The following is a 25450-nucleotide window of genomic DNA, read 5'->3' on the forward strand; positions in this document are numbered from 1 at the left end:
CTAATGAGGCTGGGGTGGAGGAAAGGGTGGTAATTGAGGCGCAGCCTCTCTGGCTGGCAGGACTCTTAGAGCTAATTAGAGAAGAGGACCGCTGGGCTTGTGGTTATTTTTTAATTGTTTGTGGATCCAACATAAAAGCTAATGACAGAGGAGGGAGGCTTAGTTAGCAGCACATTCCTGACTTCTAAATTTGTCTAAGAGGTCATTTGCAATTTGTTAACATTTTTCACAAGGGTGAATTCAATTAGCAGTTCGTGCTCAGGCGGCCCAGCAGCAGGCTGGAAGTGCAGGCCAGGAGATGGGCCAACTTCCCGGAAGCTTTTCTCAACTTCAAGTGCATTGGCTGGAAACTTCCGGGACCACCCCCAACATCCCTCCCCTTCCCTCCACCCTGGCCCCTGACAGTGGTTTGAGGCCCTTGCAAGGAAGCTGAAATGGGTATGGCTGGGAACAAAATATCCTAGAGACCAGTGAGGAGTGGATTGCATCTGGAGAAAAAGGTGAGTATAAAATGGGGTGTCCCTGTGGGGAGGCAGTGAGGGGGTTAGAGAGAACAGGACAGTAGGCTTAGAAGGCTGGGCTTCTGCCAAGTGCATGCAGCTCTGAGGGGGTCCCTCTCCTATAGGCCTCAGTTTCTCCTTATCTGACTTGACCACAACCCTTGTCTGCCCAGGATAATGAGCGGAGCTGCTGCTCCCAAAGGTCAGTGGCCCTGACAAGGTAGGGAACATGGAGAAGATGGGTGAGCAGACGGAACAAACAAAGGAGGGGCAGAGGAGGGGGACAAACTGTTGTCACCGAGGACCAGCTGAGGAGTTCCCCCCTTCAGCCCTGCAGCTTGGTTTGTTCCCAAGGAACTTTCCCAGGCATGAAACAGGTGTGTGCGAGGTGTTTGCTGTGACCTTGTCACGGGGGAAATGAGAAGCAATCTAGCTGTTGAAGAAAAGGAGACAGTTACATCTGCGATGAGCTATTCCATCAAGGGACCAGGGCAGCTAGTGAGAATGAATGCGAGAGTAATACCAAGCTGCCAAGCAAAGTGATTTAAATTATCATGTAAGTGTGTAAAAGCCAGAACCTGCAAGAGAAGGGAAACTCAAATAATCTCCACGAAAGTGAGGGAAAGAAGGGGTTAAGACTGTTCTGTCAAAGGCAAAAAACCTGTGAGACCTGGAAAAAGAAGGCTGCCTAGTTGAGTCCTTGCTTTCAGATAAGCTTCACTTTTTACACAATTGTTTTGTATACAATTTATGGAAACCTATGCGATAATGAAAATGTAGGGAAAGTACATACTCCAACCTCTTGACTGGCACCTAGAAAAAAAAGAAAGGCAGGGACAAAGGATTAAGAAGGGTTGTAAAAAAAGCCTAAGAGTGTATGTACTGTATTTTATTCCTTTAATAATAAGGAAGATCAGAAGCAAATGCAGGCAGCATTAGCATCTGTTAAATCTGAGTGGGAGGTTCAGGCAAGTGAGCTGTGTAGCTTCTGCACTTTTTGATTTCTTTGACAACTTTCCTAATAAAAGCAAATGAAAGGATTGGTAAAAATGTTTGCTCCCCCAAGTGCAATTGATACCTCTAATCTTTTTATAGATTAAAGCTTCTGCTTGATTGCCAACCAACCGCATTTCCCCCCCCCCACCAAAACCCTAAGGAGGTAACAGATAACAAGATGCCACACACGGTGGTGGGGTCAGCAGCCGTCAGTCGACGAAGACTCACTGCGGCCCTATCAATGACAGGTCTGACTCATGCCCTGTCCTGCGCCATCCTCACAACCCCTGACAGGCTCAGTCTCACAGGTACAAGCACTGTGTCAATCCATCTTGTTGAGGGTCTTCCTCTGTACTTTGTAATAATAATAAAAAATTAATCATTAAAGATGATTTTCCATGATCCAGTGAAATCTAAAACAGACCTTTTCTGTGTCTGTGTCAGAATGCTTTGATGATTGTCAGGGACTGCACGATGCCCCTGTGCATCTACAATCCTGACTCCTAGAACCTGTGAATGCGACCTTATCTGGATAAAGGAGGAGTCTTGGCAGGTGTAATTCAATGAAAGATCCTGGGGTGAGATCATCCTGCATAGTGCCCTTGTTGCCTGAATTCAACGACAAATGCCCTTAGAAAGGACAGAAAAGTAGAAGGAGAGGTGAAGACTGAAACAGAGATTGGATGATGCATCCTCAAGCCAAGGAACACCAGGATGAGGTAAAGAAAGGCCGGGCCTTGATTTTTGGACTTCTGGCTTCCAGAACTGCAAAAGGATACAGTTTGATAGTTTAAGGACCCAAGTTGTGGTAGTATGTCACACCAGCCATCAGAAACTCATAATGATGTTACCACCCTCCTAAAGCTGAGGCTCAATACCTGAAAAGAGGGGAGTTGTCCCAGGAAAAGGTGATTATCTCAACAGTTCTCCAGTATTTGAATATTGACTGTTTCCTATATTGGAGCTGGACTGAAATCATGTTTGCTATTCTCTGTCATACACTCAGTCACAAGTACCCGGCAGGTACCGGATACTTAAAAGCTCGAGCTCATTAACACTGAGCTGGAACCGTCTCATAGCAGAACCGCCAGTGGGTTTTCTGAGGTTGTAAATTGCACAGCTTAACTGATGGATTTGAATGGCAATGGGAAAAAGCAGGTATGTGGGCAATGGCTGGGTCAACAGGCAAGTGACCACACAGGTAAGCTGCCAACAGACATGCAGAGCACCTGAAGGACAGAGAGAAGTCAGCCGGCAGAGGGTGGCATGGGAAGTGCCCTGGCAGAGGGATAAGCAAGTGTAAGATTGAGGTGGGTGCTCAGAGAGCTGAAGGAAGCTTGTCATGGCAGGAGTCAGAGTCGGGTCATGGAGCCCCCAAGTCCACCCTACATCCTCCTCCGTGGCCTCTCTGCTCCCCTAGTGGTAGCAGCCACACAGACTCCTGGCACCCTGAGCATACTACTTACTATTTGATCCATTGTTGTCTGCATTATTTTGTGTGTTTTTACTTCTCTGTATTTCTGCCATAATGTGCAGCACAGGGCAGGTACCAAATGACACCCAGCATGGAACAGAGGTCATGAGTATGGACTATTCCCAACTACTTTCTGGCATTTGACCCTGGACAAATGACTAAGCTTGTTTCTTCATCTCGAAAATGGGAGAAGTGAGTCACTACTGAAAGGGCTGTCACAAGATGGTCACATGAGATGATGTATACAAAGCACCCAGCACTGGTGCCTGGCCCCTTACATGGGCGCTAAAACCCCAGAAGCTGGTATTATCACTAATATAAACAGATGCCCTGATGCTGGGTATTACAAACGTCTGATTCCGTCTGGCTTCTGAAGGGGCAGCACCGTCCACCCTGCCTCCAGCTCTTCCCTGGCTGAGCCTGTGGTGCCCACGTGCTCACTCTGTGGATAGTCTCGCATTCCACATCCACCATGGGTATGGGTGATGGGGCAGCATGGACAGTTGATCATAAACGTGCCAGCTCCTTGTCCCACGGAGAAACGGAGTATGCTCCAGCCAGCCCTCTGACTATATCCAGAGCTGGGCACTCCAGAGGCACGAAGGGACCTGAAGTTATGCCGAGTACCCAGCCGAGTGCTTTGCCAGCACCCAGAGAGGCTCAGTGCTTTGGCCCTGATTGAGGCAAGGACCAGCTCTGGTAAAAATCAAAAGCCCAAGCCAGAGCCTGCGTGATGCGATGCAGTTGGGGAGGCCCCCGGAGGGAGCGGCTGGCCCAGTCTTGTTAGCGCTGACCTTGGCACAGAGCCTTTCTGATGGATGGGGTTCGGGCCTGGATGGGCCCCAGGAGAGTGGTGGCCTTATCCATTATGGGCCTATCAGCACCTTCCCAAGCCCACCCCACTCAGAATATCACAAACATCAGACCGAGAATAAATCTCTGTCCTGGCTGCTGGAGAGCTGAAGAATAAAAAGGCAAAGCATGAAAAATGTCTCCTTCCCGACTCTGGCAACAAAGCTGGTGGTGGAGGAAGGGGCACAAAGGGACTTGGGGAGATGGAGGTGGGCTGCAGGTGCCCAAGAAGAGAGGCTGGGTTCCTGGGATGGGACCAAGGGAGGATGAGACCTCAGGACCACCACCTCCTTCAGGTCCATGGAAGCAGGCTGGGTCTCATCCCTGTCAGACTCGGGCTAGGGAGTTCCAGGTGTGTCCAAGCCCCAACAGAGGGAGCCCAGCCTGGCAGGGGTGCTCAGGCTCAGGTGCTACCTCCGTCTCCCATAGTAACCTGTGCTGGTTGCCAGGCGTGAGGGTCCTGGACTCAAACAGCCTGGCTTTAAAGCCTCACATCTCCACCTTTCAACTGCTACCTCTTGCTCAGTCACTCGGTCACTCTGTGCCTCAGAAGATTCATTCACTCACCATGTGAAAACATTAATAGAGGTAACAAGGCAGGAATAAGGGAGGTGAGCATCTTGCCCTCTCCTGCAGCTCAGGACAGATTTCTTTTACGTCAGTGATGGCAGGTGATTGCGAGGCTTGTTGATCAGAGGCACCATCCCGCTGCTGAGGAGCGTCCGTGCACCGGGCAGTCTGTGCCACTGTGAATGGAGCTCAGGATGAGAAACAATGCCCTCACACAGAACCATGTTCTGCATCCCAGGAAGCATGCTGCATAGGCAGTGGCCCTGGAAGGAAATGCAGGTGCTGCTGAAGACTAGGTTTTGGTCTTGGATGAGTGATGCTGAGATTCAGCTTCGTGGTCTACAAAACTGGATTCGAGGTCCTTACTTGGTTAAGCTGTTGTTGTTATGTGCCATCGAGTCACTTGCGACTCATAGCGACCCTATGTACAAGAGCTCTAAACGCCATTCTATTCTGTGCCAACCTCGCCATTTCAAACGCACTCATTCCCACCACTCCAGCCACAGAATCGATCCATCTCATCGAAGGTCTTCCTTTCCTGCACCACCCCTCCACTCTCCCAAACATGATGTCCTTCTCCAAGGACCAGTCCCTCCTTGCAACATGTCCAAAGTATGTCAGACAAAGCTTCAGAATCATTGACTTCAAGGTGCATTCTGCGCGTACACACACACACACACACACCCCCTCTTTGTTTCATTCTCTAAAGCCACTAAAGCAAAGCATATCCATTGCCTCATCACAGGGATTCAGAGTGGAGAGTGCCTACTAGTCTCTTTTGCATCTTTTCTCATTCAATGAGGAAGACTTGGCTTCTTGCCATGTTCCTGGCACTCAGTGGTCTTCCACCCCACTTCCTGTCCATCATCCTGCTATCTCTGGACACTTGTTTGTGGATGATCTCCTGCAATATGATGCTCCAAACTTTTGAAGGGGATGCAACAAATATGCCCTGAGCTGCAGAACAGACCAGAAGTTCACCTCCCTTCTCCTGGATCCGCTACCTCCATTAATGCTGCCAAAGAAAACATTCATTCTTTGAGGTCACTTCTGATGTATAACATTGTCCAGGGTAGAACACAGCACAGTCGGATAAAGGACACAGAACCTCTGACTTTATTATCTGCTCGATGGGTCACAAATGGACTCTTTGCTTTCAATAACTTAGTCTCGGGACCTCAAAGGACTTCATATTTCTCCCAGGAAATAATATTAAGTGCTTTACTGCAAGTCAGGCACTGTGGTTGACTCTGATGGTACAATAGCAGACTAAGCTGCCATTGTTCCTGTTCTCTAAGATTTAAGTGTCCAACAGGAAACACTAACACACAGCAAAGAAAGAGTTAATTATAATGTAACCAGTGAGAGGGGAGCCTACTATACAGGGGCTGGAAAGCTTGGCTTTGCCTGAAGGTTAGACTTTTCAGCCCACTCCTTAAGGGCTGGCTTTGCTGTCTTTGAGAAATCCACATGCTCCCCCTTGTGGTCAGCCTGGGTTCAGGCCATGAGTAAAACTGGACTTGGTCTTGCCATTCAGACATCAACTGTCTTGAATTGTCCGGACAGCAGCCTGGAAATGGGGCTTATTATTATTTTATAGGGGTTTTGGTGGATGGTTTGGATTTTGGCCGTTGGATCCAGGAGAAACAAAATAACCCAGAGTGATTGATGGGCCCATTGTAAATTTGTAAAATAAATCAGCTTGGCAGAGAGATTCAAAAAACCTGTCAGGCAGCAAACATTTTTTTAACAGCCTGTAAAATTTTCTCCATCCTTCACATTTGTCATTGCCAAGCTGATGATGCATCTGATGGTGGGGAGAGCGGCAGCCACAGACGCGAGGGTGGGCTGGCAGCATTTTCTAATTTTTCTCCTGTTTCTTATTTTTCCCATGGCCTGGCTGCTTTCAGAAGCAGGGCTGGAGAGAGGGAAGGTCTAGATGAGACCAAGTGCTGGATGAACTAAACGTTCCACTCAGGCTGCGCACTGTTACCAGCTTTATGTCCTGATTCTAATGCGGTCAGTTGTTTATATATCTGTGCAGCAAGCATTTACTGGGGGTCTTGTCACCAGGGACACTAAAAAAAGCAGATCTGGAATATCAGGCATTATGAGGAATCTTCTAGATGCCTCCTCAAGCAGTTTGAGTTTATTGAGAAGTGGGGAGCTACAAAAGGCTAGAACTGGAATGTGGTGTATCCAAAGAGAGTCTTGATGGGCTCTTTCTATGTGCTGAGATTAGGTTAGGTTCTAAAGACTTAAGAAAAATTCAGCTAAGGCAACTTTACAACATAGTACATAAAAAAAATAGTACATAATACACATTGTCCCAGTAACCCTCTAGTGCAAGAAAAGCTCAGGTAGCATCTTTACCTGTGTCGCCTCCATCACTCCATTTGTTAGGGAGGTGAACCCATGACCATCCCATTACAGATTGCTCACTGAAAACAGCTCCACTACTCTGACCTTCTGTCTCTTTTTCTATGTTATTTCCAACCTCATACTTGCTAACTTGTTGGGATTCACTTGCAGAGACAGTATAATCTGAGGTGACATGTAAAGTGAACCCTAACTCACAGTTGCCATTATTTGCTTAAAGCCAGAAGTCTGCCCACTTTCCAACTTCACCTGACCATACAGTGGACCTGAGAGCAGGGCTGTTCATTCCGTATTGGAGTATGGATTCTTCTGCTAGAATCCTTGTGTTGCAGATGGCAGGAGGCGGACAGCTTCCAAGTATGGTTGTGGTAAAGCCTGGGGCACTCACACCAGGCCAGGAGCAAGAAGCGCTGCCCAGCCCCAGCTTGCTCAGTCTCCTCCCTGCCATGGTCTGCTTGTCTTAATTGACAAGGCTGGACCAATTAGGAACAGTAACAATTAAGATGCACAGAGGGCATATGAACATTTGCAAACACTTATTCAAACACATCAATAATTAAGCACTTCTTTAGTAGTTAACATCTTTAGCCTCCAGAGGTATCTCTTGATGAACCCTGGGTCACAGCATGCTCCGAGATCCATGTTACATCCTCAGAAGCTGAAAGTGAGAATTTTCAACTCTCATCTGACTTAAGTTCTGAGATTTAACAGTGCAATGACTGAGGGAAAGACACATGAGCTCCTTCCAGCTGCCTGATCCGACAGGTGTAATCTACAAAGCCGCAGCCAGAGCAGGTATAAATCCAAGGCTGGCTGCCCAGCAGTCTCAGGCAGGGCCCTTATCCTTCCTTCCCTAGTCGGTGAAGTGAGCTGAATGTTACCTGCCTCATAGGACTGATGTAAGGATTAGAAACTTTGTTTGCAAAATGCCTGCCACATTGCAGCTCAATTCGCAGCAGCTACAGTAGTGGCAAGGAGCCCTAGGGGTGCAGTGTTTAGGGGCTTGGCTGCTAACCAAAAGGTTAGTAGTTCGAGCTCACCAGCCTCTCTGTGGGAGAAAATATGGGGTTGTGTGCTTCTGTGAGTATTACAGCCCTGGAATCCCCACAGGACAGTTCTACTCTTCCCAAAAGGCTCACTGTGAAGGAATTGCCTCAGCAGTGATGGGAGTTTGGCAGCTTGGTATTGTGAATGGCCGGGGCCCCTGTGTGACACATGCCTACGAGGAGAAATGTTAGTCGTTCTAAGACCCCGGAGCCACCTCAAAAGAATGCTCTGATGATCTGCTTCTGAAAAGTCACAGCCTTGAAAACCCTACAGAGCCAAGTTTGACTTCACAACACGTGGAGAGCAATACCACAACAGGAGTCAAGCCAGAAAAACAAGAGAGGATGGCTCGATGACTGAGAGTCAAAGCTGTGAAGAGAGGGGAACTCTTAGTCACTGCTGGTAGGAATGGAAAATGGTACAACCACTATGGACGATGGTCTGGCGCTTTCTCAAAAAGTTGGAAACAGAAATACCATTCGACCCAGCAATTCCACTACTGGGAATATACTCTAAAGAAACCAGAGTCAAGACTCTAACAGATGTATGCACACCAATGTTTATTGCTGCATTATTCACAACAGCAGAGATGGAAATAACCTACATGCCCATCAACAAACGAAAGGATAGAAAAACTGTGGTACAGGAGACTAGAGCGAGGGCTGCATGGTGGAGGGGACCTGGGGGAGTGTTTGTAAAACAATGAAAGAATCTTTTCTTTTACTTTTCCATAAAAAAAAAAAAAACAACTGTGGTACATTCACACAATGAAATATGACACAGCACTGAAAAACAATGAACTCGTAAAACATTACGCTACATGGGGCAGCCTGGAAGACAATATGCTGAGTTAAATATATCAGTAAGAAAAGGACAAATACTGTATAACAAAACAGACTAACATGGAGAATTGAGGGTGGGGAACAGGAAAAGAGAGGATAGATAATGAACACCACAATGGAACAGCTGAGGGGAAGAACTGTCTGAAAGGAATATATGATTAGGAATTCTATGTATGACTACAATATGGAACAAGAGGTACATTGCAAAGTGGACTGGGGGAAGGGGAAGGGGGGATGACAGGAAAAATGTGCCACAATGAATGAATGGAAACCCAACTTTTTTGTAAACCTTCATTAAACTCACAATCAATAAATACACACACACACACATACACACATATAAAGAGCTCAAGATGACTAACAGTCTATGCCAGGGGAGATAACGAAAATGTGAGAAGCTTGGGCCAAGCTTTTGTTCTTGATAGGTGCCATTGAGTTGACTATAAATTCATACCCACCCTTGAATAAAAGATCTGAACCTTGTCCTAACCTGGCCTATCATCCCCACGAATTCTAATATGCTTGAATCCATTGCGACAGTCACTCTGGTAAGCCATCTTATTAAAGGTCTTCCTCTCTTCCTCTGACCTTCTACCTCTCCTAATGTGATGCCTTTTTACCAAGGACTGGTCCCTCCTGACAACATGGCCAGAGAATGTGAGACAAAGTTTCACAATCTAAGCATTTAAGGGTAACCTGGTTACACTTTCTCCAAGACAGACTTGTTCGTTCTTTTGGGATATTTAAAACTCTTCAACACTACAATTCAAAGGCTTCTTCCATCATCTTTATTCATTATCCAACTCCAACTCTCAGACACATAAAAGCAACTGAAAATATCTGGCTTGGCCAGGTGCACCTTAGTCTTTAAACTGACATCATGACTCTTTAGCACCTTGAAGAGGTCTAAGACAGCATATTTTACCAATGCAATATGTCTTTAGATTTCTTGACTGCTGTTACAATGGGTGTTGATTGTGGACCAAAGTAAAATGAAATTGATAACAACGTCAATCTTTTCTCCATCTATGATAACGTTGCCTATTGGTCCATTAGTGAGGAATTTTTTTCCCTCTTGACATTCCGATGTAATCCGTATTGAAGAGTGTAGTCTTTGATCTTCAGCAGCAAGTGCTTCGAGTCCTTCTCACTTTCTGCTTAAGCAGGGCCTCTCTGATAAACAGAAAGGTGCAAATTGCACAAGTTCCTTCCAAAAGGGGCTCCACCTCTCAGGTCTGGCAGCAGGAGTTCTGGACCAAATGGCTGGGGTTTCTGAAGCTTCAGGAGAAGCAGGAAGTCCAAGTTTTTCTTTTAAATCTCCTGCCTTTTTAATGTGGTAACACATTGAAATTTCTAATTTAAAAAAAAATATCCTGCACAGGCTAAACCAATTCCTCAGCGGGCAGTCATGGTCACTAGCACATTTTCCACTTGCTCAGCTCACCACTTTTTTTCAGCCACCAATTTTACAGGCTGACATGCACCTTTACAAGTTAGCGGTGATCCACAACACACTGAGACCGCCTGGAAACTAGGTATACTAACGGAGACAGAAAGAACCAAATAATCCCAAATTCAAGTCTGAATCCTGTCTGGTATTGAGGAGCTGAGTAGGTGGGTGGATGGAGCTGTGTAGGAAAGAGGTGTTGTCCTCTTATATCCTATTATTTCACTTATTGCAAAATAATAAAGGGCAAAAGCTTTGCTGCCTGGGGCAGAGTAGGGAGGAGCAGGCATGGGGATTAGCTATGGCCAGGAATTTAACTCAGATGGTTCCAGTTCCTCTATGTGTTTATCCTAGATTTAAAAACAAACAAAACTACCACTGCCATTGAGTTGATTCAGACTCTCAGTTGGTTACCCTCCATGGGGGTTCTGAGACTATCCATCTATCTTCTCTGAGCCACTGGCGAATTCAAACTTTTGGGTTGTAATATACCATATATCACCAGAGCTCCTGAAGTAAAGTGAGTTTTTCATGCATTTAGTCAGAGGTAGAATTGTATTTCTTTTTCAATTTCACTGGGGGAAAAGAAACAAACTGGTTGCCACAGGATGGATAATGATGCATTGTCACCCTTTGCCTAACAGATCATCAGGCCTTTCTTCTGTGGCACTCACTGCTGGGTGGTTTCAAAGGTTCTACTTTTCAATTAATAGCCAAGTGCACTATTCATGCCATTTGGGGACATTACTGGTAAAAAAAGATATAATAAAAAGTTTTCCATTGTAACCATTTTTAGGTGCACATTCCAATTATATTTATTACATTCACTGTGCTTTGCACCATGCAAAGGGATTTTATTTTCAACACATCAGTAATTATGGAGAAATGGCATCTGTTTGTTGTGTCACATTATCAACATCTCCTTGGTAATCAGGTGTAATCAGATTTGGTTTTTAACATCCTTTTAAAGTGAAAAAACCCAAATATAATCAAGGCTTGTAAAAGGTGATTGTTAGAGTGTGCTTTGGCCCCATAACTTTAAAGTAATAGCCCCATTACAGAGAGGGGTGATTAGATTTTAACCGTTCCCCTGCATTTATGCTGTGAAGTTGAGGGGTTTTCTGGGCAGGTTGAGCATCTCTGTGAAAGCTTTTCCAGCAGCCATTTAACCTCCATTTATGAAGAAATAAAGCGAAATTGATGCTGATTTGGGCCTGCTTTGGGGGACATTTTTGTTTCATAAAAGCCCTTTTGCCTGCAATTTGCTGAGCTGCCCTGTCACATCAGAAAGGGCTGCTGTTGATAAAGATAAAGCTTTATGGCCACGATATTTGCTGCTAACAGCAACCTAATGCAGCATTTTCATTTCTGGGCAATTAATGTTAATGTCTGCTACGAAAATTGTCATTAAATACCATTTTAAAATCCATTCAATTTGCATATGCAAAGCCCATTTACCATCACAGAGGATATAGCCAGCACTTCATCACGTCCTTTCCCTGGAATGGTAGCCACTCGGCTTTATAGCAATTTAAGATTTTATATTGAAAGCTAGATGATAATGGATGGCCATCCCGAGCCCGGCTGACTTAAGTGATATAATGGAAAAATGCAGCCGCAGAACTGGAAACTGCAGTTGCTCTCTAAGCCCCAAGACCAAGGAGGCAAAGAGGGCACTGGACAGGGGAGTCTGCCAGGCTGGCTCTCATCCTGGAGTGGTTACCAACTTGCTGTGCAGCCTTGGGGAAGTCTCTTCACCTCTCTGAATCTCTCTTTTTTTAAAGATGGATGTTGAACCAGATCATCTCTAATGTCTGTGTATTCTAACACAGACATTATGTATTTACTATTTTTTAAAAACGTCTCATTTTCTGGAAAGAATACCAGATTAATAGTCCAAGTCAAACTCTGCTATGAAGCAGTTATGTGAACTTGCAGAGGCAAATTAATGTCTCCCTGCCTCAGCTTTCCCTGACATGAAATGGATAGGCCTGCTTACCTTCTGCTGAGGTTTTAATGGAATGAAAATGAAAAGACAGAACATATCCTGAGAACCATGGGATGTCAGGTTCCTACGATAACTTTCTTCTCAACCACACCGCCCCTTGCTGGCTGAGCCTCTTACTGTTAGATCAGGATTGGCTAAGAAATCAGCTTGTGTGGAGCACCAGCCTCAAAGAACAGTTCTACAAATAATGGGTTCAAGGAAAAATCAACTCAAGGTGGATCAGAGACCTGGGAACAAAGCCCAAAACCATAACATTCATAAGAGACAAACTGGGATCAAGCTTGGAAGCGCTAGTCCAAGGTATAAAGAGTCTGTCGAATACAACCAGAAATGCACAATCTGAAGAGGATAAAACTGATGCATGGGGCCTTCTAAAGATTAAAGCCATGTGTGTATCACAAACTTTTCCCAACAGCATTAAAAAAACCCTACAGACTGGGAGCAAACATTTGGTAATACCATCTCAGACAAGAGTATTATAACAAATGTTTTCAGAATACTCCTGGGCCTCCACAAGAAAAAGACTGATAACCCAATTACAAAATGTGAAAAAGACACAGAAAGAATTTCACAGGGGAAGATATCTGAATGGCAAACAGACACGTGCAGAAATGTTCCAAATCACTGGCAATAAGAGAGATGCAAATCAAAACCACAATGAGATACCATCTCACTCCAGTAAAAGCAGCAAAGTTTAACAGGGCAGCAAATAATAAATGTTGGAGAGGATATTGTGAGAAAGAAACTCTGTTACATTGTTGGTAAGATTGTAAAATGGTACAACCATTCTTGAAGGCAGTTTGGCACTTCCTCAAAAAGCTGAATGTAGAAATTCCATATGACCCAGCTATTCCACTGCTCAGAATATAACCTGAGAATATGAGAACTGAGGCATAAAGTGGATATTTATACACCAATGTGCACAATTTGTACATCAATATTCACAGCAGCAAGAACATGGAAACAGCCCAAACGTCCAACTACAAATAAACAAATTGAGAAATTATGATACATTCACACAGTGGAATACTATGGAGCATGCAGGAGCAACGATTTTGTAAATTATTACCTAACTTGGGAGGGACTGGAGAGCATTATGCTGAGTGAACTAACTCAGTCCCACAAGGATAAATACTGTATAAAACCATTATTGTAGAAAGAGTATAAGGATCCAGGAGGGGTTGGAGAGGCTGGAAGCAGAGGGATTAGGATGTGCAGGGGGCGGGGGGTTAATCATGGGGTACAATTTGATGGGGGCGGGGTTAGGGAAATGGAAAGAATCCGTTCTCAAAGGCAATGTAATAGAATTTTGTAAATAAACTAGTATAAAATTAATACAATCACAATTTAAAAAAATAAAAAATTATGGTTCAAGGATAATGTTATCTCAAGTCTGAAATAATGTTCCTACTGCTGACACCTAGATTTGTGGTAGAATACCTAGCAAACTTTCCACTAGAAATAAGTTCTTGCTAGCTGTACAGTGTCAGCTAAAGAACAATACTATCTTCATTTTGCCATATCCTGCCTTTGCTGGTGCTATTTTTACAGTGAAGCAACAGCCTTGCAGCAAAAGAAACAATTTAAGCGAGCTCTGGTGGCCTAGTGGCAAGAAGCTGCACTGCAATCCCAGAGGTGCGCAGTTCGAATCCACCAGATGCTCTGCTAGAGAAGGAGGGACAATCTCCTGCTGTACCAGTCAGATCTGATTTGACAGTACACACACAAAGAAGAAAAGAAAAGAAAGAAAAGAAAAATAAACAATTTAATAATAACAGAAAACAAACAAAAAAAGATGTAGCTGAGACATCACTGGGACCCATGTTTGGGATGTTACCTCACTACGCCAGCCATGAGTCTTAGTTGGAACTCTTCAATACCCTCTGGGGCCCTGTTCTGCCACACCACCACAGGCTTCCACTGGCTCTGACAACATTATACTCACATGGCTGATTTGGTTTGCTGTAAGAATCAGACTCATAGCAGTCCCATTTGCTGTGCTTTGGGAAGAAGATTGTGGCATTAGGATCAGAGGAATCAATAACCTATACTAAGCAAAGGACTTGAAGCACTTGCTGCAGATGATCCAAGAATACAGCCTTCAATAAGGATTGCATCTCAACTTCAAAAAAAACAAAAATTCTCACCACTGGATCAATAGGCAACATCATGACAGATGGAGAAAAGATTCAAACTGTCGACGACTTTGTCTTACTTGGATCCATAATCAACATCCTTGATACCAGCACTCAGGAGATGAAAGGCATACTGCACTGGAAAAATCTGCAGTCATGGACCTCATCAAGTTATTGAGGAGCAATGATGTCAGTTTGAGGAGTAAGGTGCACTTATTTCAAGCCATCGTCTTTGTTTGTAATCACTTGCTATGCATCTGAAAACTGGCCAATGAATAAGGATGACAGAAGAAGAATTGATGCTTTTGAGTTGTTGTCTTAGAGAAGAGAACTGAATATATCATGAACTGCCTAAAGAACATAGAAATGTCTTAGAGAAGGTGCAGCCAAAGTGGTTCTTGGAGGCAAAAATGACATCTCACATACTTTAGGTATGTGGCTAGGAGATGCTATTCCTTGGAGAGAGACATCATGCTTGGAATGGTGGAATGTTAGTGAAAAATAGGAAGACCCCCAATGAGATGGATTGACACAGTGTCTGTAGCAATGGGCTCAAGTATGTCAGATATAATGAGGATGGCACAGGATAGGACAGGGTTTGGAACTGTTGATTATATGGTTATTATGAGTCGTACCCAACTCAATGGCACAAAACAACAACAGAGAATGACATTCTATTTACAGATGGGGTAACAGAAGAGTGATTTGGAGTGCAGGGGACAATGCCGGGACTAGAACTACAGGACAGAGGGCCTTGATGACCAGTGTGATGGTCCACACTGTGCAGAGCATAGACTTGGTTCTATCCCTGCTCCAGAGTCTTCTAGAACAGGGCAAGGAGGTCCTATGAGCTGAGAGATGCCAAGGAAGAATTAGAATCAGACTGGGATAATCATGAAGGAGACCTAAGAGGGATTGATTTGGGGGATTATTCCAAAAGCTGGGAAAGGCTGATTTACAGATTATTACTTGATCCAGCCCTGAAATGACTTTCCATTGTGTTTCTAGTGTCATGTTTCAGATTTGAAGGACTAATGAATAAAAATGTATTTGTGGTAAGGGAGATGTGCATGGTATTTGAGGTCAAATGCTTAATATGAATATGACTCTAAAATGGCATTGAAGACTGAGCTGCTTTTGCATTGTTGAGGGATTAGTTCTGTCGGAGACGATGAGGTTGGCTCAGAATAGAGCAGAGTTCAGAGCAATTGTACATAAGGTCTCTAGGAGTCAAAGGTGACTCGACAGCACATAAAAACAACCACAGGGTAGCACAGCCAAAGAAAGACTCAGAGGCAAGCATGTGACCCTGAGATGGCCAATCAGTGCCTTTTAAGATACATATGTGAACAGATTGGAGGACAGACGTAAAAGGATTTTGTAGTTCCTATATCTTTATACTGGAATTAACAATAGAACCTAAGAATGAAACTGTTACTGGTTTTTTGTCACATGTAGGAAAAGTTTGTCAGAGAATGGAACATAACCGAGAGTTGAATTGAGTTTTGATTACATGCAACCACAATTTACTTTCATAGAATGTCCTGAATGTCAGGGCTGCTGAGACATAGCTACACATCTATCTCTGAACCAGTAACTGAGAACTGGAGTTTGTGACATATTCTGATTGGCCAGTCCCATATTGTCATATGCCTCTGTCTGAACCAGCTGCTGAGGTTAGGGGGAATCTATGTCCCCATTAGCCAAGCCTGGGTCAACTGCCCATCCCTGAAGCAGGAGTCAAAATCAGTCTATGTGATCAAGACTTAAATTCTGGGCAGACAAAATGAACAAATACATAAGGCCCCTAATAGCACAGAGTTGTTATGAAAATCAGTGTAGGGAGCAACACAATGTGCTTTAAGAGAGTAATTTTGACAGTCATGTAGAAAATTACTAGGGAAAAGACCATTCTAGAAATAGGCTCTATGAGTCATTTTATGTTGGTGATCTCATCTCCTTGTATTTCTGTGTGGGCAATGGATCTTCTTTAGCAATAGAGAACTAATCTAAACCCCATGCTGGCCACATCCTTGCTATAACATTCATAGCACTTTATATCAGCAAGAATGTGGAGCAACTGGAATGCTCATCCACTCCAATATAGCCAGAGAGGAGAGTGGGCAGAAGAGTGGTAATTTCTCAGAAGGAACAGAGTGATTTTATGAAGTGTTAAATACATTTTATATTTTTATAAAAGTGGTAGTTTCATTAATATTTCCATTCGTAAAAATATATTACCTGACTACTTAAAAATGGTACACTTTCCTATATGTGTTATACCTCAATTTTAAAGAAACCCTGATGTTTGCAATACTTGGGTGTACAGTTGCCATTTGTATTGTTTTAACAACAGTTAACATTCATTGAGCATTCACTAAGTCCCACACTACCCTGGTAAGGCCTCAGTGTGTGGTATGTCATCAAAACCTTGTAACACTATAAAGTGGGTATTAGTAACCTTATTCTACAGATGCAGAAACTGAGGGTTCCACAGCTTGGGGTGACCAGAATCCAGGCTTCAGTCCTGGCTCCAAAACCTCCCCTGTGGACTCACTCTGGCCTAGGGTCAACCTCCCCTGTGGACTCACTCTGGCCTAGGGTCACCTGGAATGTTTGCACCTCCCTCACTCAGGTCATTAAATCCCCTGAGGGCAGAGACAGGCAGGCCGTCTGGCTCTTTAAACGTTTGGTGATTGAGACATGTCTCCTTCATACTGCAGAGAGTCCTTGCCAGGCAAGGATCCAGCCCTGCAGAACTCAGGACGATGCTGCAGGGTCCAAATGTGCCGCCTCCCCCTCATCCTACCACATCATCCCCGGATCCACCAGGGGCCACCCCCTTACCGAGCTGGAATCCCAAACGTCATGTCTGGAGGTATCGAGGGTGGCTCCTTCTTTGTCTGCCGGTCATCCTGGTCACTGATGCGGATGTCGTTGAGCTGGCGGTACAGGACATTCTCCCGGGCAGTGATGAGGCCTGCTTTCACAGCTCCACGGTTCATGGCAATGTAGTTCCGAGTCAGCTCGTGGGGGCAGGTGGGCTGCTGCTTGAACACATTCCAATGGCCGAGGGCTGCGAGCAGGGAGACAGGACAGTGAGATGGTCAGCATGGGAAGTGGAGACCACGTGGCATCTGACTGAGAATAAATGGGGTGAGTATTGTATCTGGGTCCCCTCCCTTTCCACTAACCCAGGTTTGCTGTGTGGTGCCTCTGGGAAATGTGATTTCCCCGGATTCCAGAGGGTGCTTCTGCACCTTCATGGAGCTGGGTTGGTTTGGCCTTGACCTTTGGGCTCTCCAACAACAAGACAGTTACGTCTCTGAGGACAGGGCTCCCTGCCTGGTGGCTGAGGTACCTACCTGTTTCCCTGATATTGCAAACCTAGATCTGTTTGGTCTGCCCCACCTCAGCTCAGCCCTGGAGTTTACTCCTCTCTGCTGGACCTGTTGTTTCCAGCAGACTTGCGCTTTGGGGCAGGCTCGTGGGCCCTTCCCTGGCACAGGGTCAGATGCCAGGCAACTAGCCCTAGATGGGAGCTCTGTGAGGAAGAGTAAGCTCTCATCTGACCTCGAGCTTTATGGCTTCCTCTCACCTGCAGGTACCCCTCCATCCGTGCCCCGGATGTACAGGCCATAATTAAAATCAACTCCAGGCAGACTGTAGCTTCTTTCTCGAGGCTTCCCAAGTTCAGCCTGGTGGGGGAAGGAGAGTGAAGGTGAGTAGTGGAACCTCAGACAAACCATTAATTCAGCAACAAGGAAAGTCTGCTTTGTCCCAGGTGCTGCACATGACCTTCAGGCATCACAGGATGTGGACCACTGAGCCCAGCCTCAGCGGAGTACAAACACGTCTGCTAAAAAAAATGGTTGAATCCATTCCAGAGCAGCTCATCACCAAGTCACTTTCTCCTTGAACCCTCAATTCACAGTGGGGTCTAGTAATGATGTCCACTACCACCAGCTTGGCAGCTGGACAACTCAACTACTCACTGGGTCAAGCAGGTGAACTCCTCTCCTTGAACCCCCAAATGAGGTTTGTATCCTTTCAGCAAGCACATCATTCCTCCCATTTTAGAGATGTGGAAACTGACGCCTGGAGAGGCAGAGTCCGTTTTCATGGTTCGTAAAGGACAGGCTGGAATTTATACGCAGTGTGTGTGACGTCCAAGCTGGAGCTCTACCTGTACTGACCTCTCTTTAGAGCAGCAGCTCCCTGGGACCAGAGGCCCACTCCAGTAACAGCTCTCTAGACTTCTTGGGCTCACAGAAGCCTCTCCCTCATCTGAACTCCAGAAACCCTCACTACTCTGTTATCTTCGTCCAAGTCTTAGAACTTAAGTGACCATCTCAATTCCCATGACTGTACATAATGGCTGGCCTACCTAGATTCCAAATTCCTCCACAGGGCGAACAATGGCTTTCACAGCCTTTCCAGTGGGTGCTCAACAGACACATGATAGTACAAATTTCTTCCTCTTGAAAGCCTTCCCAGTTGTCTGTAGTCCAGGTAAGCTTCTTTGATCTAGCACCCCAAGTCCCACCTTTGAAACTATACAGTAGTGTATAGTTGACATAGATGAATCCAAAAACATTACAATGGCAGAAGCCAGTCATGAAGGGCACATACAAAGTGATTTCATTTACATGAAATGTCCACACTAAGCAAATCTAAAGAGACAATATGTAAATTAGAGGTTGCCTGGGCCAGAGGAACTCTGGTGGTGTAGTCCATTGGGAATTGTACTACTTACTTCAAGGTAGCACTTTTCTAGTGGTTCGAATCCACAAGCTTCCTTTTGAGAGAAAGATGGGCAATCTCCTTCTGTGAGATTACAATCTCTAAAAACCCACCAGAGGGTCAGCTATGAATCGATTCTAACTCAACGGCAATTGGAGGCTTTTTATGATAGCTAGAGAGTGTGGGTGAGTTGGAAGACAGTATTTCTTCTTAGGGGTGATCAAAAATATCTAAAATCAATTGTGGTGATGGTTTCCCAACTCTGTGATTCTATTACAAGCTTCTGAATTGTACACTTGACAATCAACACTCTTGGCACCAGCAGTCAGGAAATAAAAAGACAAATTGCATTGGGTAATCTGCTGACAAAGAACTCTCCACAATACTGGAAAACAATGATGTCAGTCTAGAGACTAAAGTGTGCCTGATTCAGGCCATGGCCTTTTCAATTACTTGCTGTGCATCAGAGAGCTGGACAATAACTAAGGATGACAGAGGAATCAATGCCTTTGAGTTGGGGTACTAGGGAAGAGTCTTGAAAATACCATAGACTGCCAAGAAAACAAATAGGTCTGTCTTGGAGAAGTTGAAACCCAAGTTTATTCTTAGAGGCTAGGATTTTGAAGCTCCATCTGATATACTTTGAGCATGTGGCCAGGAAGGACCGGTCCTTGGAGAAGGACATCATGCTCGGAAGTGTGGAGGAACAACATAGGAGAGGAAGACCCCAGATGAGATGGATTGATTGAGTAACTAGGGCAGTGGAGGTTGATGTGTCGGAATCAGTGAGACTGGCCCAGGACAGGGCAGGCTTCAGAGCTGCTGTATATAAGGTTGCTATGAGTCACAGGCAACTCGACGGCACATAAAGACAACTAAAACAAAATGGATGAATTTTATGGTATGTTAATTAGATGTCAATAAAGCCATTGACTGTCTAGCTCAGTCATTGCTTACGTGATGATTTGTAGAATGGATCATCGTGAATGAATGACTGGCATGACGAAGAGAATGTGCGCTTCAGGCAGGCGCAGACCAGGCTTTACCTTCGTCTCCTTTCCCAATCTCCACTGTAGAACTTTGTTGTTGTTGTTGTTGTTGTAGGGTGCTGCGGAGTCAATTTCAACTCCGAGGAGTGGCCCCAGTGGGTTTCTGATGCGCTAATCTCTGCAGGAGCATGTCTCCAGGTCTTTCTCCCAGGTGTGGGTTTGATTCGCAGCTTAGTGCCTAATTACTGTACCATCAATTTTCTTCCTTTGCAAAGCTGTTGAGTGGAAAGCTAGATGCTAATGAGGTGTCTGTTGTTGCTGCTGTTATGATGCGCTGTTGAGTCGGAACCAACTCATAGCTGGCCCTCCACTGGGCTGTTAGAGGCTGAATGTCAGGTGCGAGGAAGACAGCCCATCTTTTCTCCAGGGGCAGCAGGTGGATTCTAACCACTCCCCTTTTAACTGGCACTCCTAGTACACTAGACCATCTTAGTTCCTAATAAATAAGTGAAGAAAGAATACATTAAATGCTTGCCTGAAGACTCCGTGGGTTCTTTACTACTCAGTGTTGTTGTTGTTGTTATGTGCCATCAAGTCAGAACCCACCTCTGGCTGACCCCCCAGGAGGTTTTCAAAGGCTGCAAAACAAATGGAAGGAGATTGATCATCTCGCTCCAGAGGAGCAGCTGGTGGATTAGAACTGGATGCCTTTGAGTTGGCAGTGCAACTTCCTTACCCCCTACCCCTCCCTTACATTCCTCAAATCCCAGATCCCAGACCCTCCTTCCCTGGAAGGAGATAGGGTTCTATGTTCTAGGTGAGTGCCCAGGATCTCTGCTGGGATTGTTTATTTTGAATTCCTTATACACACAACACATTCTGAGCTGCAGACAAAGCTCTGGCCTCTCATTTGTTTATGAAAACCATCCAGCCTCTCCAGTGACTGCTGGGGAAGTTAATTAAAATGTGACTTCTCCAGGAGAGGCCCCACCTCCCTCAGGGCAGGTGCAGGTGGGCAGACTTCCAGCTGGCAGAGGGATGACAGACAGACTCAGGAGCTAGCTGCCACCCCCAAGCAAGGGGGTAGGGGAGCAGGGGGGGGTGGGGGGGGGCTGTGCTGGTTGCCTGAAAATCAGTAACTCCTCAAACACACTGAGCCTTAGGTTTCAAAAGATCTTCCCGATGAAAGGTTCATACATTAATTCATTAAAAAAATATTTCACTTATGCATACTGTGCACTGAGCCCCGGGTTGGTAATTCTAAGGTAAACAAAACAGATACACCTTACCCTCGCCCTTACTAAAATTCATGACAATTAATGGGACCATTAAACAAGTAACAATAGACAAGTGCATCAGTTTGATGAGAAGAGCAGAGAACACATCTAACTCTAAAAAACTGAGTCCATAGAATGAGATAGAATTATCTGTAATACATATCTCTAACTAAGGACTTTTAGCTATCATATGCAAAGAGCTTTTACAGTTCAGTAAGAAATAGCAGAGAATTCTAAAGAAAAATTAGTAAACTACTTGAACAGGTACTTTGTTGATGGAATGTTAAACTGGCTAATAGCCCTGTGTTTAAGCATTTAATCTCTACGACATGTAAAGTGAAATAACCAAAATACTCAATACTTGGTGGAAGTTTAATCTGGTATAACTACTCTGAAAACTGATTAGGCATTGTCTATTAAAGCTAAAATATGCCTATGCTATAGCTTAATCATTCCCTTCTGATTACTCAACAGAAATGAGTTTGTATGTTCACTTCATCCAAGTATGTTTATGGCAGCAGCTCAATGGATGATTGTCTGAAACAACCCAAACAGCCATTATAAGTGGCTAAGTTGTGATAGATGCATAGTGTTAAGACTATAGCAGTGGTTCTCAAACTAGAATGATTTTACCCCCAAGGAGAACATTTGGCAATTTCTGTCATCATTTTTGATTACCACAACTAGTGAGGAGGTGCTAGTGGCCTCTAGTGAGTAGCGGCTAGAGACTGTGGACCCTCAACAAGAGAGAAGTGTCCACCCCCAATGTCGATAGTGCCAGGGCTAAGAAACTCTGCTTTAGAGCAGTGGGAATGAAAGAACAGAGCACAGGACGTCACAGATGTTTGTCGTACGAAGAGTGGAATGAAAGAAGCCAGGTACACAAGGTTACATGCTACTGAGTTCAGATAAAGTTCAAACATGAGCATAATTAATCTATGGTTTTAGCTGTCATAAATGTGAATTCCCTTGGCGCAAAGATGAGCAGCTAAAAGAGGACACAGAAGCCTCAGCGGTGCTGGCCGCATTCTGTTTCTTGACCTAATACCAGTGCCCTTAAACCCTTGAAGTCCTGCCTCTTCCTACTCACAGAATCTACTCATCTATTACTATAGCCCTTGATCCTTTGCCACTAAAGAAGTCAAATGAGCAGTGACTTTCCTGTACACACACAGGGGACAGTAGATCCAACATCACACAGTAACTACAAAAAACACGAGCACACAGGCAGAAGATCAAAACCAACAGCTTTTATTTCTCCAGGACTTAGTGCCCAAGACTAGGAGGCCACACCCTGAAATCTCTGGGATGCAGCACTGGTTTCCTCATTTCCTCTGACTTTTCCAAACTGGTGGAATAAAGAACTGGCTGAGAACTTGGCTGAGAAGCAAATTTGGCATGCTCAGCTCCTGAGCCTCCACCCTGGAGACTGGACTTCCCTCTCAGGCAAGCTCACCAGTGTATCCAGGAGTCACTTAGACACAGCTTAAGAACACCTACAGAGATTTCTAAAAAAGATCAATATCCGTTCAATCATTTATTCATTAATTTCTGTGAGAAAGAATACATATTTAAGCCACTAAGACCTGGAATGGTTTCCCAGTAAAACTAACCTAGACACAATTCCTGGTGACTGAGAACTCATCCAGATACACTCCCACATCCTGGTTGTTGTTATGTGAAATCAAGTCAACCAACTCAGAGCTGACTCTCCAGCAGGTTTTCAGAAACTATAAAACACATGAGAAGAGATTGTCAGTCTTTCTCCCACAGGGCAGCTGGTGGCTTTGAACCATGTACTTTCAAGTCGACAGCACAACACCTTACCACTAGGCCACCAAAGCTCCCTCAGCTTGATTTTAACTCTTCATTCTCTCCCTTAAAAGCACCATATTTACTTAACTGCAGAAGTTCAGAAAGAAGAAAGGAGCAAGCAAGAGAGTAATCACTTACTGAACACTCGCTGTGTGCCAGGCGTTCTTTGCGACCTCATCTACCCAGCTGCCTTTGAGCTGCTCTTGACTCATAGTGACCTTGACCTCAGTGTGCCACACCAGACCTGGACCCCATTGGGGTTTTCAGTGTCTGATTTTTCACAAGTAGACCATCAAAGCTTTCTTCCAATGTGCCTCGGGGTGGACTTGAACTGTCGTACTTTTAGGTGAAAGGTGAGCATGTTAATCACTTGCACAAACGCTCACAGCCAGGGTGCTTGTTAGAGGCAAAGATGGTGAAACTTCATCTCCCACACTTTGGGCCTGTCATCAGGAGGGGGTCAATCCTTTGAAACAGACCCCATGCTGGGAAAGGTGGAGGGTCAGAGAAAGAGAGGAAGACCTTCAACAGGACAGACTGACACAGTGACTGTAACAATTGGGTCGAGCATGTGGGAGGTCATGAGGATGGTGCAGGATAGGTCGAGGTTCAGATCTGTTGGTCACAGGGTCTCTAAGAGGCACAGTCAACTCAGCGACACCTAACCACAACAATATTATGTGCTGGGTCCGTGCAGGAGCTTTTTGTGCTGCTCCCTGGCTTCCCACTATAGGTATGGGTAGAGAGCTAGTCATTCCCAAAGCCGCCTGACTGAAGTTACACAAGCAGTAAGTGGAAGAGGCAGGTTTAAACTCAGCTCTGCCAGATGCCACACTACTGTGATAACCCACAGTGGCCTCTTGCAGCAGTTTGAAGGGGGGCATCCTAAAACAGGCCATCTAGAACTGGTGAATGTCAGCAAAATATATGATTAAGTTAAAGATCCTGAGAAGAGGGGTTCAGCGATGTGGTGACATTAGCCTTTACAGGAATGAGCAGAGCACATGTGCCAAGGCTGTGCTGTGTGAAGACAGAAAGAAGCAGAAATGACATTGCCACAAGAACCCCTGGAGCCACCAGGAGCGGGAAGAAACAGGAAGGGCTCCTCCTGTTAGCCACTGGAGGGAGTGTGGCCCCGCTGACATCTCTATTTTAGGCTTCTAGGCTCCAGAGCCCTGGGAAAACAAATTTATATGATTTTAACCCAGGTTTGTGATAATTCATTAAGGCAGCCCTAGGAAATGAATACACTTCTCAGCCCTCACTTCAGCCCTGAAACGGAGGTAATATTCTCCCCACTTAAAGGGAAACTTAGAAAGGGAAGAGACTTGGTTGGCCTCCTTCAGCTCTTAAACTTGTTTTTCCCATTTGCTAAGGCAGGCTTCAAGGAGCTCTACCAGAGGGATCTTGGCTGAAAGCAAAGAATACCAAAACAAAGTCTATTTATGTAAAAAATAAAAGGCATTTGACTGTGTGGATCATAACAAACTATGACAAACATTGAGAAGAACAGGAATCCCTGAAACTTATATGCTTATACAAAATCTATACCAAGAGCATAAAGCTGTTGTCCAAACAGAGCAAGGGAACATTGCATTAAGTTTAAAATAGGAAAGATGTACATCATGGTTGTATCCTTTCTCCGTGTGTATTTGATCTGTATGCTGACTAAATCATTGGAGAAGCTGAACTCTATGAAGAAGAATGCAGCATCAGGATTGGAGGAAGAACCATAAGCTACCTGTGTTATGCAGATACTACAATTTTGCTTGCTGAAAGTGAAAAGGACCTGAAACACTTGTTGCAGAAGGTTAAAGACTACAGCCTTCAATATGAATTGCATCTCAATGAGATGGATTGACACAATGAGTATGGCAACAGGCTCAAGTGTGTCAGAGACAATAAGGATGGCACAGGACAGGACAGGGTTCAGATCTGTTATTCATATGGCTGCTAATAGTCAAACTCAACTCAAAGACACCTAACAACAACACAGTTAGATTCTGAGTTCTTATGGCCTTGTGGATAAGAAATTGTACTGCCAACCCAAAGGTAAGCAGTTTGAATCCACCAGCTGCCCCAAAGGATAAAGATGGGAAATCTTTTCCAATATAATTTATGGTCTCTGAAAACCCACTGGAGGTTCAGCTATGAGTCTGTTCCAATTCAACAGAATGTATTAACAATAACAACATGGCTGGATTTTAGACTCTCTTGCAGACACACAGAGACGCACAAATCCTCAGGGTCTTTTAAGAAGCACACTATAGTTTTGCATATCAGAGAACAGTAAAACATTGGAAGTAATGCAGATACATCTCACCAGCCGGTACCTGTGTCATAGACTCAAGAGGCAAAAGTGGGAGGAAAATCTCA

At 44.8% G+C, this 25450-nt stretch overlaps 1 protein-coding gene across 1 annotated transcript in view; it reads right to left on the reverse strand.

The window, feature by feature from the left end:
• LOC102863953 (chromosome unknown open reading frame, human C9orf171) overlaps positions 1 to 25450 on the reverse strand; it is a 185470-nt gene that overhangs the window by 75772 nt on the left and 84248 nt on the right. Inside the window, exons 2-3 of the mRNA XM_006894438.1 lie at positions 17849 to 17948; positions 17098 to 17326 (exon numbers count right to left, since the gene is read on the reverse strand). Of these exons, the coding sequence (XP_006894500.1) occupies positions 17098 to 17326; positions 17849 to 17948 (329 nt within the window). The remainder of the gene's footprint in view (positions 1 to 17097; positions 17327 to 17848; positions 17949 to 25450) is intronic.

Source organism: Elephantulus edwardii, unplaced genomic scaffold, assembly GCF_000299155.1.
Source record: "Elephantulus edwardii isolate Elephantulus edwardi_28Jun2011 unplaced genomic scaffold, EleEdw1.0 scaffold00141, whole genome shotgun sequence".
NCBI classification, from domain to species: domain Eukaryota; kingdom Metazoa; phylum Chordata; class Mammalia; order Macroscelidea; family Macroscelididae; genus Elephantulus; species Elephantulus edwardii.